The sequence below is a fragment of the Pteropus vampyrus genome, unplaced genomic scaffold, assembly GCF_000151845.1.
Source record: "Pteropus vampyrus isolate Shadow unplaced genomic scaffold, Pvam_2.0 Scaffold20, whole genome shotgun sequence".
In the NCBI taxonomy this organism is placed as follows: domain Eukaryota; kingdom Metazoa; phylum Chordata; class Mammalia; order Chiroptera; family Pteropodidae; genus Pteropus; species Pteropus vampyrus.
The window spans coordinates 1745173-1763864 of record NW_011888801.1 but is presented as its reverse complement, the minus strand read 5'-3'; the positions used below and the strand labels follow the sequence as shown (position 1 = coordinate 1763864).

Below are 18692 nucleotides of genomic sequence, written 5' to 3'. Positions count from 1 at the left end.
TTTAAAGAAGACAGACAAACCCACTTCAGGCGCCAGTGTAGGTGGCTGAGTACATTAAAAGCCAAGAATATCCAGAGTCCTAAAGAGAACTCCAGCCTCCTCAGGGCAACATCCCTCATATACTCCATTGCCATTCACGTGTAAATACTCTGCCTCTGAGCTCCATGGGAAAAAAATGATAGCTGGTGTTCACACTCAGGCCTGACACAATGGTAAGGATGGCTGACTTACTCTCCCAAAGGCAAAAACATTTACTGAATAGTTAGTTCATTCAGCTCTCAAATTTTTAAATAGTTAACTTTTCTTTTGACATGGATATTATGCAAGGTTGCATACCGTGAAGGGGATGAATCAACTTAGATAAAATGACAAAAGCTCTTCTGTCATTTGTTTGAATAACACTACTGGAATTGATGCTTGGAAAAGCCAAAGTATTCCAGACAAAGCCGGAACAGGTTTATACTATACGGAGCATGTCAGAAATTGCCTGGCAGAATCCATCCTCTTCTTTGCCTCTCCGTGAGGGTCTACCTGCCCATAATTGGAGACCAGTCCTGGTTCTGGCAGATAATCCCTAAAGGTATTGGTTCAATAGCAGGCTCCAATCTCATTGCCAAGGTTCTGTGTTTACCCACTCAAGTCTCTTCCTCATTCTGGCCTCTTGTTTGGATTCAGCTACTCGGGTTCTTGCCATTTAATGGTGAGAATATCTGCCTAAATCTCGGCTCTCCTAGTCCCCTTTGCCTGGCCTCAGTTCTTCTTTCTTTCCTTGGCTGGTCTCCCACACTCTGGATATACACAGCTTTTGTCCTCCTTGGTTGATCATCTCAATCCCAGCCCATGTCTGCTGTTCCCTCCGATTAAACTGACTGCTTGCTTAGCTCACTGTTCTTGTCACTCAAAATTTACTGAGCACCTACTACATGCCAGACCTTGGAGTAGGTGTGGAAGCTACAAAAACAAATAAGATAAAATTTCTGTATCTCAAGGAGTTCATACCCAAGTGGAATTCATAACAGTGGACATTCATAATTGTGTGTGCTATGTGCAATTATAAGGCTAAGCACTGACATCATGGGAGCAAAAGGAAAGGCATTAACCTATCTAGGAAGTAAGGGATAATGAGATAAAGGATAAATAGGAATTAACTGAAAAAGAAGAAAGAAATTAGGCAGAGAGACAGAAAGAACTAAGACATGGAAGGGAGAAACTACAGAATATGCAGGAAACTATAAGCAATTAGGCATTGCTGGGGCATGAACTGAGAAACAAGGGTTTGTAGGAAACAGGTATAGAGAGAGTTTTAGAAGCCAGATCACAAAGCTCTGGCTTTCTCCTATGTAAAAGGGAAAGGCCACTGAAGGGTTTAAGCAAGGAAATATCAGGATCAGATCTATATTTTTATTTTATTTGTGGCCTAGTGACATTCAAAGAAGACCACAGCTGAGCAGTCATACAGGCAGCAGGGGACTAGGTTCAGAACTAGAGCTGTGTCTACAGGCATGCCACCTGAACAAGCCCAATTCCGTCTGATCTCAGAAGCTAAGCAGGGTCGGGCCTGGTTAGTACTTGGATGGGAGACCACCTAGGAAGACCAGGTGCTGTAGGCGTAAAAAATAAAAAAATAAAAATAAATAAATAGAGCTGTGGCAATATGAATGGAAAATAGAAAGAATTCAAGAAATATCTGTGAAATCAAATTAGCTGGCCTTAATTTATTGGTGTGGGAAGATGAATAAAAGGAAACAGTCAATGGTAACTCATGAATTTCCAAGAGAGAGAACAGGAGAAGGATAACACGTTCTGGAGTACCTATGAAACATCTAGGTGGAGAGGACCAGCAGATAGTTAGATCTACCAGTCTGAAACTCAGAGATGGTGGGAATAAAAAAGTAGCAAATCACCCCAGCCTAAGGGGAGCATGAGCTGAACTACCCAGTAATCTAGGCAAGAGAAACAAAATGGGAGTCATTAACAAATAAGAATAACGCAAACCTCCACCCACAAGTTCTTCATTGTCTTGGGTACCTGACCCAACTCCTTTTCCTTTGCTGCCAGTATGAGAGGCTAGAAAACGAAATACTTGCTTTCTTAGATTCCTTTGCATCTAGGGTAGCCATGTGACAAATTCTAGCCAATGAGACATAAGAAAAAGTCTCCTGGAGGATTTCTGGGAAAGCCTTTCATTCATTCATTCATTCATTCAGTACCAACAATGTACCAGGCATTATTCTAAGAACTGAGAATAAAGTAACTACAAAGTCCCTGCCCACATGGAAATTTCATGCTAACGTGAGGGGGAAAAGACAAACAAAAAATAAGATAAATATCTCAAATGTTGATAAATGCTAAGGAGAAAAGTAGGATATAGAGATTAAGAAATCCCTGGGAGTGGAAGTGGGGTTGCTATCATAGGCGATGGCCCAAAAGAGACATTTCCGTAGAAAGCTGAAAACAGTGAGTGAATAATACATACAGTTATCTATGGGAAGACCAGAACAAACAGGTACAAAGGCTCCAAGGTTAGAACATGTAAATGTAAACAAGGAATACTGGGAATACAATGCAAGGAGGTCAGAGGAGACAGAGGAATGTGAGGGGAAGAGTGCTACCAACTGAAGTCAGACTACATGGGGGCCTAGATGCAGTGGTGTGCTGATGCGGTTTGTACCAACTCGCCCCAGCTCACCAGTGCCAAATGTGCCCATCTCCTCCCAACTCTGCTTTCAGTGACTTCACGTTGAAACAGCCATGATGGGAGTATTTACATCATGGAAATCAACAAACATTATGAGTCAGGGATTTTTGTTTTGGGGGCTTTTTCTCAGAGAACTACTCTACAAGCACATCACTGGCCTTGCTATTCTTTCTAAGGACTTTGGCTTCACTCTGGGTCAGGAAGGAATCATCAGAAGGGTTTGAATAGAAGAATATCAAATGATTTAAAAGGATCACTCTTACTTCTGTGTTGAGAATAAAGTACCCTAATAAAAGGATAGTTGTGGCTGGGGTGTCCCCATCCCTTATTTCTTACTGCCTTAAACATGATGCCTAAGGCTGCAATAGCCATCTCACACCATGAGAAGACCAAGAAAATCACAGAGATGTCAGCTTTCATGGCGTCAAGCTGCTGAGCCAATGCCAAGGCTACCCACCCCCATGTTTCTTTTTGTGTGATTAAAATAAAATCCATCTGTTTTCATCTCTGATAGGCAGGTCTTCTACTGCTTGCAACTAAAAACATGTCCTAAAGACATTCTTAATTGATACACTTGCTGACTAAAAATAGACATGGCAGAGCCTTCCCTCTCCTACCCTTCCACCTTTCAACCATGGTATCCCAACTACTGCCCCTGATGTACACTGTAATCACATTTTACCTTTACAAGCAAATAAGTGTGTGTGTGTGTGTGTGTGTGTGTGTGTGTGTGTGTGTGTGTGTGTGTGTCTGATCAAGAGAAGAAATGGAAGACCTCAAATACCTACCTCTTCCCTATTGGGTGCATCAGGAGGTGCAGTGGCCGCCACTGCCAACAGCTTGATGGGAGTTGTAGTATCGCTGAAAACATCTGACACCTCCTGAGTCATGGCCTCTTGCATCCGGGCTTTCAGATCCTTAAAAACATTGTTTACAAATGAAAACTTCCAAAAATATCTATCTAAATATCACATCTTCCAGTGTCCTCACTTCACTGACACATTCATTCATTCAGTCTTTCATTCAATAATCTGTTGAGTACCAACTACGTACAAAGCACTAAGCTAGCATGGAACAGGCAGGTATAAGATATGAATCCTGTCCTCTAAGCAATTAGTGTCTAGTAGAAGAGGTAAAACATGACCTACATTTCCCTAGAGACTGTTCTATCCACTTAAGAATCTTATTTCCTTTCTTGGGGGCCTCTAAGAAATGATAGTGAGAATCATGGGGTTGAGCCCTAAGAAGGCCTTGAGAGAGTTCCTGACTATTCCCAATGCTGGAGGGCCTGATAATGACGACCACAGTAACTGAAAGAATTGTTTGGTAGAGGCAGTGCCAAATTTCTAAGCATTTTCTTAAGAGGAAAGAAAGAATGGGAATTTTTTTATACATGTTTTTTACAACTGAGTTTCTAGAAAAACTTAATAACCAATGCACATATCCATTTCTTAACATGATGGGTCTCAAGAATAGAATTCTCAGAAGTCCTCAAAAACTCTTCTTCATAGTCATCACACTTAGTCCAATCTAAATTTTCTGCATTTACCCAAAGAAGTCTCAGTCACCCAGTGTTTCTCAAGGCAGGTGGCAGGTACTGGCTGGTGATACTTGAGATGACTTTAGGTGCTATATAAACAAATGTTTTTATTTTAATAATTATGTTTCTTTTAAAGATTAGAGAAAATATAAGTAGCTCATCACGTTCATGATTTCAGGATTATTTTAAAGTTTTCTTTTAAGTAAATTTACTTAAGTTTAAAAAAGAAATCCATTTTGAAGACCAGGTGCTGTCGACTTTAAAAAATAAATACATAAATAATAAAAATATAAAAAGAATCCATTTTAAGAAAGATATTGACTAAAAAGTACAAGTGATACATAAATAGGGCAAATATCCTGAAAGAACTCTTGAATGAGTGAAACGAGAAACATAACTTTAGTTGCTGTCACACACTGGTGAGCTTTTTCCTAATAAGCTCTGAACTTCCTTATATCCTTGGTCATACTCTTCACTTTCTCTAAACTAAAAAATTACATATTTTAAGAAACTCTCCCTCCTTAGTTTTTCAATAATAGTAAGCATAAGGAATGTAATGATATGTGCTCCTGAGTTCTACCTTTAAGGAGTCCTGGAGCTGCGATGCCAGTGCTCTCGCCTGAGGACTCTCCCCTTCCCCTCTGGCAGCCAGGTCAGCCAGCTGGGCTGTCAGCTGGTCCACTCGGTCACATTTTGCAAGAAGATCTTGGCGATAAGGCCCCATCATGACATTAGCCAGACGATGTCCTTCGGCCACAAGCCCCCGGATGGCAGCCTGACCTGGACCAAAAGGAAAACACTGAAACTCACAAAGACCTGGAGAAGGCAACTGCAGAGCCATCTGGTAAGTTGTTTGTTTGTCTGTTTGTTTTAATAACAAATAATATTTAGTGGGGTTTTATTTCCCTTAACAATAGAAAAATTGGGGGAAATACAGAAAAGTATAAATAATAGATAAACCACCCATAATCCCCTCACTCAGAGACTGATATATTTGAATATTTCCTTCCAGTACCTTTCAATGCATTGCATGTTCCTATTCACACATACACTTCTCTTCTACAAAACTGAGATCGTACTATACATTAACTTTTTTCCTTGCTTCTTATTTAAGATGACCATTTTTCCATGTTATTTTCTTCAAAAGTCATGACCTAAAATCTATGTAATATTTTATATTATTAACCACAATTATTCCATAATTATTTGGCCATTTACCTGTTATTTAGCATTTATTCTGTTTACATACATTCTTGTATGTAACGCCTTAGAAACATCTCTAGTTATTTCTTAGAATAAATTCCTATAATTCAAATTACTGAACTTTTTTAAAGCTCTTGACACATAATATCAAACTGTCACTCAGAAAGTTTGGTATTACCAATTTATTCCTCCACTAGTAAATTATATGTCTGACTGATTCCCCAACACTGGGAATCATCATTTAAAAAGTTATCTTTTTATCCAGTGAATACAGCAAATGAAGTAAATAGCTCTTTCAGCTTCGGCAGGCTTGCTGTCATAATATGACTTATATTCTTATAGATCCATTCCTAAAATCTCCCAAAACTGAAAAATTTAGGTTATCAATTCTAATAGTGGCTATGTAATACAAGAGCCCTCCCAACTAAAAAGAAAACCTTGGTTAAGTGTCTTTTGCTTATTTTCTAAAATTATATTTAACTGGGTACTTTCTAAGGACTGTAAAACAGAAATATAACAGAATGGAAGTATACATAGGCTGGAAATAATTAGTTCAAAGTTTCAATTTCAACCTGAGGGCCTTGCTGTTTGCCCACAGTAAAATTATTTACTAAGAGTTCTTGATTAAATCACAGATATCTTCTTGGCTGCATTTGGAAATCTTTACCAGAAGCCAAAGAATCCCTTCTGCACCTAATTACAGATGATACAGGATCTCTATCAACAGCTTGTTCATTTTCACTGAACACAGTTTAATGAGAGTTAAGTGCCCTGATGGCCTCACCGACTCCCCGGTCATCCACTGTGGGATTATCAATCCACCGCTGTGCTTGTTCAATCTTGCCTTCCAGGTGGACAGCTGCTTTGGCGGGTCTGGTGTTGGCCACAGCCCTGTTGGTTTTGGTCTGCAAGTTCTGCAGGGCTGTGGCCACCTGTTTGGCTAGTGCCCGGGCCTCTGGGGAATCTCCTTTCCCCCTGCAAAGAAAAAAACAGCCACCCTGGTACACACAGACACTGTTTATATTGGGATGACTTAATAGCTGATGCAAATGCTAGTGAGATGTCAAATTGCTAATGATTATTATTAACTTGGTTTGAAAGAAGAGTAGTTTATCTATTTGGCCCTTAAATAAGAAATTAATCATTTAAATTCAGATAGTTTTTCCCAATTAAGACATGAAATATGAGTTTGGGTCAGTCTAGCTCCGTCAAGCTCAACCATTTGGTAGGCTGAGCTCTATCAACCATCACTAGGTCAGCCTGCCACCTCTGAAAACACTAGTTTCCTCAGGAACTAGGTGGACCCAAGTACCATATTTCTTGTATAGGAGTAGTTGAAGTAGTTATAGTAGAACTAGTAGTACTTATTTTAAAAAACTTATAAAAATTTGTTGTAAAATAGTATGCTTGTTACACCGGCAGCAGCTTCATACATCTCGTTTACTGCAGATCTCGATTGCATCATTTCCTCTTGTGCTTGATTTAATCTCATGTTGTTTTGCACAGTAACATGCTGTACAGGTCTAGGAGCAACAGGCTATATATCATATAGCCTGATGCTATCTCAGAACGTAGCCCCGTCGTTAAGTGCGGCATGACTGTGTCTGTGTATGTGTACGTATGTATATGTACATATATATGATACAGTAAAAATGATATGAGTGACCACACATGAAAGTCTGCTATTCTCACCATTACCATTAATTCTGTATCATTAAGAAACACTAATGAGTGCCTGCAATGTATGTATTTGGACTTCTGCTAGGGTGCTAAGAATATAGAGTCCCCACCTTTGGTTATTTTAAAATCCAATGAATGTAAACAGACTATAATAATGAGCTAATATTAGTAAACATTGATCTATCTGTACAGACATTATATTTCATAAATGTCAAATTATACATTTTCCCAACCTAAATAATTCAAAATTTGGGCCTAAAACAGAGATCCCCAAGTGATTGAGCTTGACATACAATCAAATTTCAGCTGTGACCTCAGGTGATCTCTATCGCCACAACCTCCTGCCTACAGTGTGTCTACCCTGCTCCCACCCATTTCCTATTTCATAGTCCTAGGCAAGAGTTTGCTTTCTTAGCCAACATTGCCCTCTTAGTATAAGACTTGAAACAACTTTAAAGTACCTCTCACTGGAAAAAGGTTAGGCACTTGCCCATGAAAGAACAGGAAACGGAACATGCAAGTTAAATGAAAACCAGAATCTCACAAGACATTTGACTATGGTTATCCCTGGAGAAGTGGCTGGAAGACTGAGGTAGGAAAGAAATTTTTACTTTTCGTGCTGTACCCTTTCTTCATGTTCCCTTAGCATATGCTGTAGGATTTTTTTCGTTTTTTGTTTTTTTGAGAAAGAAAAATATCTATCAAAAGAAAAAAAGCAACACTTCTTTCTTATATACTCAAAGTAGGAGCCATGAAAGCCTTTAAGAGAAGCTGTGGTTGAGGACATTGTATTTAACAATGTCTTATAATTGCTACTTAAGAAATAACATTTCTGGGGAAGGAAGACAGTATCTTCATATGCCTCCCTCAATTCTCTCCCTCCCCCAGGAAACGTCATATCTACACACAAAAATTACTGTCCTCATAGACCTGGGAAACAGAAATGTCACAAACACAATGCACCAGGAAGAGTTCTAGCTTAGAAATGAAAAATATAGATCTCAAAAAAGGTGTTCTTACCAACCTAAATTAATTTAAAACTATATGATCAGCAATAAATCATTAAACTTCAATTATGTCAATGATAAAATAGAGTAATATCTTACTTAACCATGTCACAGGGAATCAACGAGATTCATTAACTTACAGAATTCAATTATATATGTGCTTGGTGAGGAAGAGACAAATTAAAGGGCAATTTAAATGATTACATACTGTCTTCGTAAATCTGCTAATTTAGAAGTCAGAGCAGCTATTTCTCCAAGAGAACGAAGAATGTCATCTCTCTCTTTAGGATCATCACATAATTCTGCTATTTTCCGAGCTTCAGCCAAAGCCCCTCGAATCTGTTCTTCTCCTTCTGGTCCACCATTTGGATCTGCAAGCCAATTCTACACATATAGGAATGGAAAAGAAGCAAGCTGTGATCTACTCATGAATCACATTATATTAAACTTAACAAGGCTATCAGAAATATTTTAAAAGCAACCACAAGGCACACCAGTAATTGTTTTTATAATGCTGATCCCTATTTTTTGACATATGTTCTTAGCTCAAGTAAAATCCAATCAATCCCTTATCTTTTTAAAAATACTTTTTCTTTCCCACTAGAATCAAATATCTTCGCAAGCTTTATCTCATCTTTGAAGCACGCACATCTCATTCATTCTTCGGTTTCTCAAACATTTGTGTTTCTTTGTGAAATGAAATCATTTCACAATTGAGTAGGTTCAGACAACTTTAGCCCTTTAACACTGCCATTGCCAAATACAGTTGTGAATTTTGAGATGTAGAACAGTTTTAATATACTGTAATCTATATCAGGAACTAGGATTCTCCTGGTATTCGGAGTGCTTACTTTTAACTAATTGAAGTATTCAAAATTAATCTGTTTATTTCAAAATATAGATAAATATTAGTCTAAATCTGTGGTGGTAGAGGAGGTGTTAATGTTGATAACTGCTGGGAATTAGTCATCACTTAGAAACACCCATTATCCACTCACATTAATGGAAGAGAGGGGAAGAGAGATATAGACACAGGGTATTTATGGGACATTTCTCTTTCTCTTTTATTTCCCGCCCCTCCTGAAAACCATCATTACTACCTGAGCAGCATCGATCTTCTTCGCAATGCTCTGCTTTGAGTTTGTCATGGCTTCCAGCTTGCGGGCTGCATTTTCCACTTTTGCTGTGAGTACATCCAGACCCTGAGACACCTGCTGGGCTTTCTGCATGGCCACAGGTGAGGCTCCTTGTCCTCTACTCAAAACAGACAGATGCTGTCATTGTACTCTCTCAAATACTTAATAGCAAAATATTACTAAAAGCGTAGGATATGTCATTTTTGTTAACATGCTTGTCTTTTTCCTTTTCTCCAGTTAAGTCTGAGATAACACAAGAAAACAAAGAGATAAACAAAACACCTAAACCATCTACTTTCTCCTTTGCTTTTAAAAATTCACATTAGCTTTGTGGAGGTGCATAAGCATTTTAAAGACGGGGCCCGCAAATTTAGGTAATAATGATTCTCCGCTTGGTGGTGATTACATAATCAAATCTAAACCTCAGGGGGGAAATGTGCTTGTGATCTTATTGCTTTGGAGGGTTTTGTTACCACAGTAATGTGTGCTTTAGAAATAAACAGCCCATTAGATTGTCTTTTTTATGGACAACTATACATTAAAAATGTTTCAAGAGGCAGCATGCATACTGAAAGCACATCACAATGAGACTAAGCAGATTTGTGTTCAAATCATGGCTCCAGGTACCCGTGAAACCTTGTTTCACTAGGGCTTCAGTTTTCTTACTTATAAAATGAGGGATGAGTAGGTAATAAACCATACTTGCCTTGCTTATCAAATGGTGTGGCTTCAAGCAAAAAGACATGTTTGAAAACACTTTGGCAATAAAGCAATACACATACATAACTATTATTATTATTAAATTCATTATTATTATAATGAACCTAATGAGAATTTTAAATGTCCATCTTCTATTCCTATACAATCTATAAATATCAAAAACAGTTAGTACTGAGGGGAAAAAAGCACATGGTGACAAGAAACCATTGTTTCCTATCAAGTTCCTAAAGACTAATTTCACTATTTTCCTCAGAAGTGGTATGCTGCTACTACTACAAAAAAAATAATGTTAGTAGAAGTTTGTTTTCTCTTTGTAAACACTTTCCAAGTTATAACAAAATTAAAAATTTCCATCTTTTTACCAGCTCAGATTTTGTAAACTCAATGACAGGGGTGGTAACTTTATCATTTGGAAGAATGGCATGACTGATCATCCTAATAATGTTTCTGATTTTAGGATAAACTACAAGAATCTTTGCTTCACTTACTAATAGTATGGATCTGTCATTCATTATTCTATCCTCTTTTTAAAATTATCTTTATTTTTCACCTAAACCAATACTTGACATAATGAACTCAATATTGAATGCAAGGTTTACAAAAAATATTTATACCTTTTACCTGTACTTGAGGCTTTCTTTTTACATGGCAGAGGAGTGGAAGACTTTCGGAAAACATACTTTTTATGAATCTGCTTTTTTTCCTTCAAATATACCAATTTATGATGAGGAATCTTTTGGGTAAGAATCTAACTTTGAAAAAGTAAAACTATTTATGGGCTTCATAGTTTTTCCCATTAAAAATAAAATATTTACTGAGTCCTATGGATGGGGGGGCATATATACTTACAACCTTGAAACACTAGGTGACTGATACAGAGGAATATCAAAGAGGAAATTGTTACTGAACTCTAGCCACTAAAATGTTAGACAGCTGGGCATATTTAAGAAAGAATAACAGGGAGCAGCTTTCTCATCTTTCCTTATGAGGGGATTCTGCAAGCTCCAGAGTGAAGCAGGGGCAAAGCGGCACATCACTGTCCTGGCCTTTTCTCTTTACTGATTAATGGTCGATCTCATCCGCACAGCAACTACCTCATTCTTTTGCTCAAATCCATCTTTTTCTAAACACATACAACTGTATCTTTGAGAATTCCAAGTGAAAACTGTCTGCCACGCTGTGAAAGGCTGCAGACAAAAGAGCTAGCAGTGAGAAATTCGAAGAGCCAGGAGTCTTGTCCAACTGCACTGGCATTTCTCCGAATGGGAACAGAAATTCTTTTTGTCCTTTCTATAAAGTCCTTGTCATGCTCACGACAAAGGAGACTGCTTCGCAGCAGGAGAAAAAGGCTCACTGAGTTCAATGAGATAATATTGTTTATGCATCTTTTTAAGTAGATATTAATGGCTTTCATCATACTATAAAAATGATCTTGGTCCAAAAAAGGTTTAGACTACTCATTCTTCAATCTATTATGTTAATACATTTGAGACCGGGTGTCATGGTATGCCACACGTCAGAGTGTTTTTGAGGCCCGTTTGTATGGAAACCCTGTATGTCCAATTATCTCAAGATGTTTCATGACATTCTCTAAGCAAAATTAAACGTCATCTACACTAGCGTCTCATCATACTTCAATTTTTCTCAATGTCCATACTGTAAAATGAAATAAAAATTCAGATCTTTAAGAACTTCATTAACTCTACGGATGAATTCTAAACAAACCTATATTATACTGAGTTTTCTTTTTTTTTTTCAATTAGAGTTGACATTCAGTATTATTTTATATTAGTTTCAGGTGTACAGCATAGTGGTTAGACATTTATATAATCTACGAAGCAATCCCTATACCAAGTTTTCTTAATGGTCAACTATACACATCTAATTTATAAGAGAAAAAGTCTTAAAAGCCAAGACTTAAGGTGTAACAAAGAAAAGTAAAAGAAATATGAAACCAAATGAATAATGATGAAATAGAAACTCAAGAGCCTAGAAATGACCAACTTAAAGAATAATCTATTTAACTGATTTTTAAAATGACGTGAAATAATTTCAGTGTTTTCACTATTGGTTTCTTTCTACCCATCCCTCATAAAAGGTATCGACCCATGCCAGACCAAGGCCCCTTATTTTCATGAGCTTATGGCTAGAAACTAAGATGGGATATCAGATTTCTAATTCAATTTCAATTTTATTACAAGGCACCTGCACATTTTAAAAGTTTGTTAAAAGGAAAGTTCATTTCATCTTCAAAAAAAAAATTAATAGAATATAATATCTATGTTATCTATTAGCCAAAGAGAACAGTAAAATTAGAAGACTTGCTTTCTGAATCACTTCGTCAAGAGTGAGATCTTATCTTCTTTTACCCACTACTGCTCTGATAAGAGCAGAAGAACTTTACCTGGCTCGGAGGTCAGCCACTTGATCAGTCATCTGCCCTAGCATTTTGCAAGTTCCCAGGATCTCCCTGCGTTCTTTGCCTGCACAGAGTTCACCAACTTTTCCAGCTTCATCTAAGATCTGCCTGATGGCCTGCTCACCAGCATCCCCTAAAATAAAGAGATATCCAATATCTACATTGTTAACACATTAATTATTTAGAGAGGATACTTTACAAGTCATTACATTCATGAAGGAACAGATGATTTCAAAAGAACTAGACAAGTAAATAGAAGGCAATACATCTGATAGCTAACAGCCAAGCAGTGCCCTGACAACTTTAGGGTGAGGTTTCAACCACAGATACATCTAAAAAATAAGATCCTTGGAACCATAGCCATCTGGAGATAATAAGCAGCTTGTATTAAGAATTGGATGAAAATAGTCTCCACCAATTTAATAGTCCTTAGCACTTCTCCATTAAGCTTTTCATATTCATTTAAATGTTAATCTAAAACTGAATAAATATTAGATTAGAAAATCCATAAGCCTAGCTTAATAACCTATTTGGGTCTTTATATAAGATACCTTTGCTTTCCAATTCTTATTGGCATCAACATTTAATCTGCTTAATTACTTTGTTGACATAAATGGAAATATGCCCAATGGGAACAAGAAGAGAAAAGCTTTTATTCAAAATAAGCATCTTTCTGGTTCAGGGAAGAGGTGAACCAAAACTCTGGCGAAGAATACCCAGTTCAGCTTGGTTAATTTCTCTATGACAAGAGGTGATTAATCTATGTTCTTCATCCTTTTAAGGCCCAATAATGCTTGAATTAGTCAAAACTAATTGAATGGTGTATGCCCCCTAAATATTGCAGTAGTTATCTCAGGATTATGAGACTCTGGGAAGATTTCTTTCTTTTGTTAGCTTGTTTTTTAGCTTTCTGTTATATTGATCAGAAAAGTAGAACCAGATGGTTACCTGGGGAGGCACTGGGATCACGGAGCCAACCTTTGGCCTGGTTCAGTTTGGAGTCTATAGAGGCCAATGCTCTCTTCATAGCTTCAGTGTCCTTTTGAAGAGAAATACAATTATTTTATTTTCTTTGCAAAAATTGAGGTAACTATGATACAAAGTAAGACAGAAAAGAAGTGACAGCGTTAACATACAAATAGCTAAGGGAGTCAGTCCTATAAAGCCTTAAAAATATTCTCATCACACCATAATGCTTATTTCTCTCAAAATGCAGCATCTTGCATGCAAATCCTCTGTTAATTCTATTCTGTTTCCTGATCTCCCTATTGCTAAACTGCGAAAACTGGTAAAATTGCTCAAGCCAAAAGATGTTTAATGTTCTCAGCAGGAAAAAGCCCTGTTGTCGCATGCCTCATTATCAGCCCTTGCACTAGTCAACATTCGTTCGCAGCCCTGCCAAAGCCCTCCCAGCTTCAGGGAAGCCTCATTAGCATGTGGTGCCACAAATCACACTTCTTTTACATCTTATTTGGAAATACATACACACTGGATAATGTTTCACTATTTTAAATTAATCTGAAAAATTTGAAATGACTGACTGGAAAAAAAATGAAAATGTTAATCTAGCAATTCAGTTTTAATTTCACAAATAAACTACTAAAGGTAATACAAGAAAGAAGCATTTTTCTGGCCTTTCCTGCCACTCCTCATCCTTAGTTCTCTTACCATTGCTAACAGATAAGAGGCGGGATAAAATAAGTGGGTCTCAATTTATGGTTTACAAAAAAATCAAGACTCATAATGACTAACATAAAACTAGCATAAAATCTCCCAGGATATATCATAAGACGGTGAAACAACAAACTAGTCACTTCCAAAATATACTTATATTTTAATAAAGTTTTTAAAATATAAGAAAACACAGAGAATAATATAACCAATACCCACGTACCCATTCTCAAAACAGAACAGCCACCTATTAAGTCTATATTTAACACCTGAAAAGATAGCCTATCTCCCTTTTGCTCTAGGGAACTGACTCTTACAGAGTTCATCCACCAAAGTACAGGGCTCTGAAATTTTAGGCAACATCCTAAATCCCTAACTTTTTTTTCAATTTCCAATCTGCAAAAGTTGAGTTCTTAAAGGTGTACCACCACCAGTTTTCCACACGGGGGCACCAGGAGCATCCCCCTCCACCACCACCACCACTTCCAATTCAAACAAGACCCAGCAGTACAAATAAGCACTGGGAGCTCTCTCATCATTAGGCTTAAAGTCAGAAGCCTGATCCCAAACTTTGCCAAAGTTACCTATTCAAATTATAGGCCTCTCACATCCAGATTCTCTCCTTCCCCATCTAAGTAGATACAGACTATTCTCCTGTTGCAACCTCAGTTATCTAAGTCTCTAAAAGAGCAAATTCTCAGCCACAGCAACTAAAGAGCAGTGAACTAAACTAAAAAAAAATGGAAATAAAATATTTTTATTCTGAAGTTACATGGAATTATGGTAGCTATCTATCAATAAAAGAGAGGTAAGAGGATCTATTTCAAAAATCCATTTGTAATTAGTACAAGCAGACAAGTGACATTTTTAAAGTGCTTTAATTCTGAAATGGTTTAAATATCTGCTCTTTCTCTACCTTGTTGTGCACTAATCTGCACAGTAAACCTGTCTTCAAAAGTAATACAAAGGTCACTTGAGCTTAATTCCAAACTAGCAAGGCCCAAATCAACATCTTTTCAAAGGGAGTTTTAGGCAACTCCTCACCTCAGAGAGCTGGATAGCCTTTAGGGTCTAACACAAGTTATAGGACTTTATCTAGATACAGATTTTTTAAAAAATTCACAAGCTCTCATCTAGGAAGTATGTGCACACTTTGAAAAAGAGACATACCCATGTAAAAATACATTTAAAATCTATTGATAACCATTTCTCTAACACACATATTTCAGTGAAAATAGTATTTCTTACATTTCAGAACTCTAAATTCAAGGGGAAACGAAGATCAGAAAAAAAACTTTAGTGTCTGCTCTAGCAATAAAGGCTACTAGTTAGAAAACTAACTTTGAGCATTTCCTGCATGTTAGGTTCTGTTTTAGGCATTTTTTCCCTCATTACTTCACTGAACCTCAAATTTAAATGTAATTTAATTTTACAAATTAAGAGACAGGGGCTCCGTCCTAGAAACTGAATTTGATCTCAGGTTTGTTGACATCAAATCTCATTATTTTATATTGAATGAAACTCAAGACTTTTTTTCTTTTACCAAAAAGAGTTGCCAAAGAATCCACTAACCTGCTATAACAGTCAGCATATCTTTGCCTCATCGATTTTGGCTTTGGTCCATACTGCCCAAAAAGTTAAGTTCTAGAATCAAATTCATAACCCCCCTTAACCTAAATGACTGCTTTTATTCTCCATTGCCCAAAAATGATTTCAAACACAATGGAAAAACTGGCTTTGCTCCATTTAGTATCCTGAAAAATCATTGCTTTTTTTCCTCCATTTTAAAGCATGGTCACCGCACTTCAAGGAAAGAATCTAATTCCGAGGAAGTGAGTAATTTACTCCTGAGTGAGAGATATGACATCAAGAAGTTAACATTAAGAGATGTTCATTTTCCCCTGAAAAGAATTAATGACAAATTTAGAATGAAGCTGCATTTTTAAACTGGGAATTTCGATTAGTTTCTAAAGTTTTTAAAAGCATGAGTTTTAAACAATTTTGTAGATTTAAAATAGTCACTGAAAGGGCCACCTTAAATTCTTTCTGGAATAGGGCAATTTTAAATAATCATTTAAACATGACATTTAAATGTCATTATCTATTAAAAACAAAAATGTCTATGGGAACAAATATTCTGAGAACAAATATCCTAAGAATTTCATGTATATTTCTTTTGATGGGCAGTACTTATTATGGAATTGAGAGAATTCTCTCATAAGCAATGTAAGTATATAAATACTACATGTGATATAAACAAATTAGGACTGGAAGTCACTTTTAAGATATATTTATAAAGGGTAAAAATAATCATAACCTTGTGTCAACCATACTATGTACCACAAAACTTTTAGTTAAACCTTATCATGTAAATCTAAGTACTCAGAGTATAATCTAGATATGAAATAGAAGAGAAAAAAACTGTACCTTCATCTGAGTACTTTTCTCTATAAAATCTCAAATTTGGGAAAGAGAAAAGTCTCCACTAGTCTCTTCTCTGAGTTTTTTGGTTACTGTTTTTAAAGAGTGAGTATTAAAAATACCAGATCTAGTCATGCACCTTTGGGGACAGCAGGCAGGGATCCCGTCCCCTTCCACTATGGTCTCTTTTACTGTAAAACTCTTATGAGTTCATGTTTTAAATGAAAAACCACAGTGCCCTGGCACTCTCCCCCACATAGCAAAAGGTGGAAGGACAATCTAAAAGAACTCCCTTTTATACGCATTTGCAGGAACTGAAACACTCCTGAAATTTAATATAAAGTTAGATCTAAGGAACAGAAAATAATGCTGAGAACCACTGAGTTCCTCCTGTAGACAATCAAGCACTGTGGTAGAAAAAGTGAGGTCCTGCAATCCCAGGCTCTTGAAAATTGTAAATATGGAACTAAGGATCCCCTCTCTTTCACTGCCCGACCTACTCTTCCTTTTTCTACTAACACTTCCCCTCCCTATCCTCCCTACTCCATTCCACTCCTGACCACATTTCTACCCCCAAATCAATGTTTTAAGAGCAAAGATGTTTCTGGAAAGAATAAACTGAGCAGTAGAACAAAATCTTACAAACTACATTTAGGCGATGACAGAAAGTCATCTGGCCTTGAGACTTCAAGCAAGTTACCACCCGGGTTCAGTTCCTCATCTCTAAGAATACCTTCCCAGCTCTAAAATTCTATGCCATCTATGAGCATACAATCACATGTACCACCTAGATCAACTGGATCAGAAGGGAAGCATCAATTCCTAATATTTGGGGCTTTTCTTCTGTTCGGAGAGAGAGGATAAAATATCATAAATGCCTGAACTAACTCTCTCAAACTCCAAGAGATCAATTTTTTGTTATATCAGCTGCTAAAATAAAACACTAAAAGACTCAAAAAAGCTCACACATAACCTTGTTTTTTCAAAAATGAAATAAAAAATCAACCCTTAAATTCCAATAGTCTGCAGTAAGGGCAAGTATTACAGGTGTGCATGTTCTAACCTAGGGATCCCCAACCCCCGGGGCCGCAGACTGGTATCAGTCAGTGGCCTGTTAGGAACAGGGGCCACACAGCAGGAGGTGAGCAGCAGGCCAACAAGCTAAGCTTCATCTGTATTTGCAGCCGCTCTCCAGCCCTAGCATCACTGCCTCAGCTCCACCTCAGATCATCAGGCATTAGATTCTCATAGGAACACCAGTCCCTGGTACCAAAAAGATCGAGAACCACTGCTCTAACCAGTGGTTCCCAATCCTTTGGTAGAGAGAGTAATCTGTGCAAGACATCTGAGTCAGTCATTACATTTAACCACTAGTAGCCTAGGCCCGCAGTGGAAGGAGACCTACCGCAGGAATACTTCTGAATAATAGTATCTAATGGCCCAAGGTCCAGTTGCAGGAGCATCAATGCAAATTCAAAAATTCTTAGCAATAAAAGGCTTTTAAAATTTTTCTCACTTCCTCTTAATTCTCAGCATGCATGCATCAAAATACAAGTAATATAAATATAAAAAAATAGAGAGATTGCTAAATTTACAAGGGGTATAATTAGAATTGTGTTAATTCACAAATTCTTTTGTTTCATAATGAATTCTCAGGAAAAATGCTACGATAATTTTAAAATATTATTTATAAGATGGTTGTTGATTTACAGAGGGGGAAATTTTTACTTTCAAAATAAAATGAAGTATTTAAAGTCAAAGTACTTTCAAGTTTGTAAATCTGCAATTTGAATGTGGGTACAGAGGTAAAACAATCAGCTACTGCATTGCCTCTTTAAAATCTTAACTTATTCAGCAAGACGTACTTTTACTAAGAATTTTTCCACTTACTTTCTTCCCCCACTTTTCTAGAGGAACCATCACTTTCCAGAAGAAAACTGCACCAGTGGGGAAGCATGAAACAAGTATGGTAAGACAAAGTTAATTATTTGTAGGGGGAGAGGAGGTGAAAGATACCATATATATTAAACAGAATGGGAAGCCAGGGGTCACAGACAGACACAAGGTCTGATTAAATCACTGCTTACAGTTGAGTAATGAAAGATGCTTAATGCTACTAAACTGAAAATAACCAAAACCCTTGTTACTGAGGTAAAATTTTTTTCTAAATATTCTTGCAACTAAGAAAAATGATTAC

General features: G+C 37.1%; 1 protein-coding gene and 1 pseudogene across 3 annotated transcripts in view; one reads left to right on the top strand and one right to left on the bottom strand.

The window, feature by feature from the left end:
* Positions 1-18692, bottom strand: part of VCL (vinculin) — a 105223-nt gene that overhangs the window by 16286 nt on the left and 70245 nt on the right. For all 3 annotated transcript variants that reach the window (XM_011355288.2, XM_011355286.2, XM_011355285.2), the window contains exons 7-13: positions 13352-13442; positions 12389-12536; positions 9229-9382; positions 8337-8512; positions 6226-6416; positions 4819-5018; positions 3487-3615 (exon numbers count right to left, since the gene is read on the bottom strand). In XM_011355288.2, the coding sequence (XP_011353590.1) occupies positions 3487-3615; positions 4819-5018; positions 6226-6416; positions 8337-8512; positions 9229-9382; positions 12389-12536; positions 13352-13442 (1089 nt within the window). The remainder of the gene's footprint in view (positions 1-3486; positions 3616-4818; positions 5019-6225; positions 6417-8336; positions 8513-9228; positions 9383-12388; positions 12537-13351; positions 13443-18692) is intronic.
* LOC111736554 lies at positions 1493-1610 on the top strand (annotated as a pseudogene).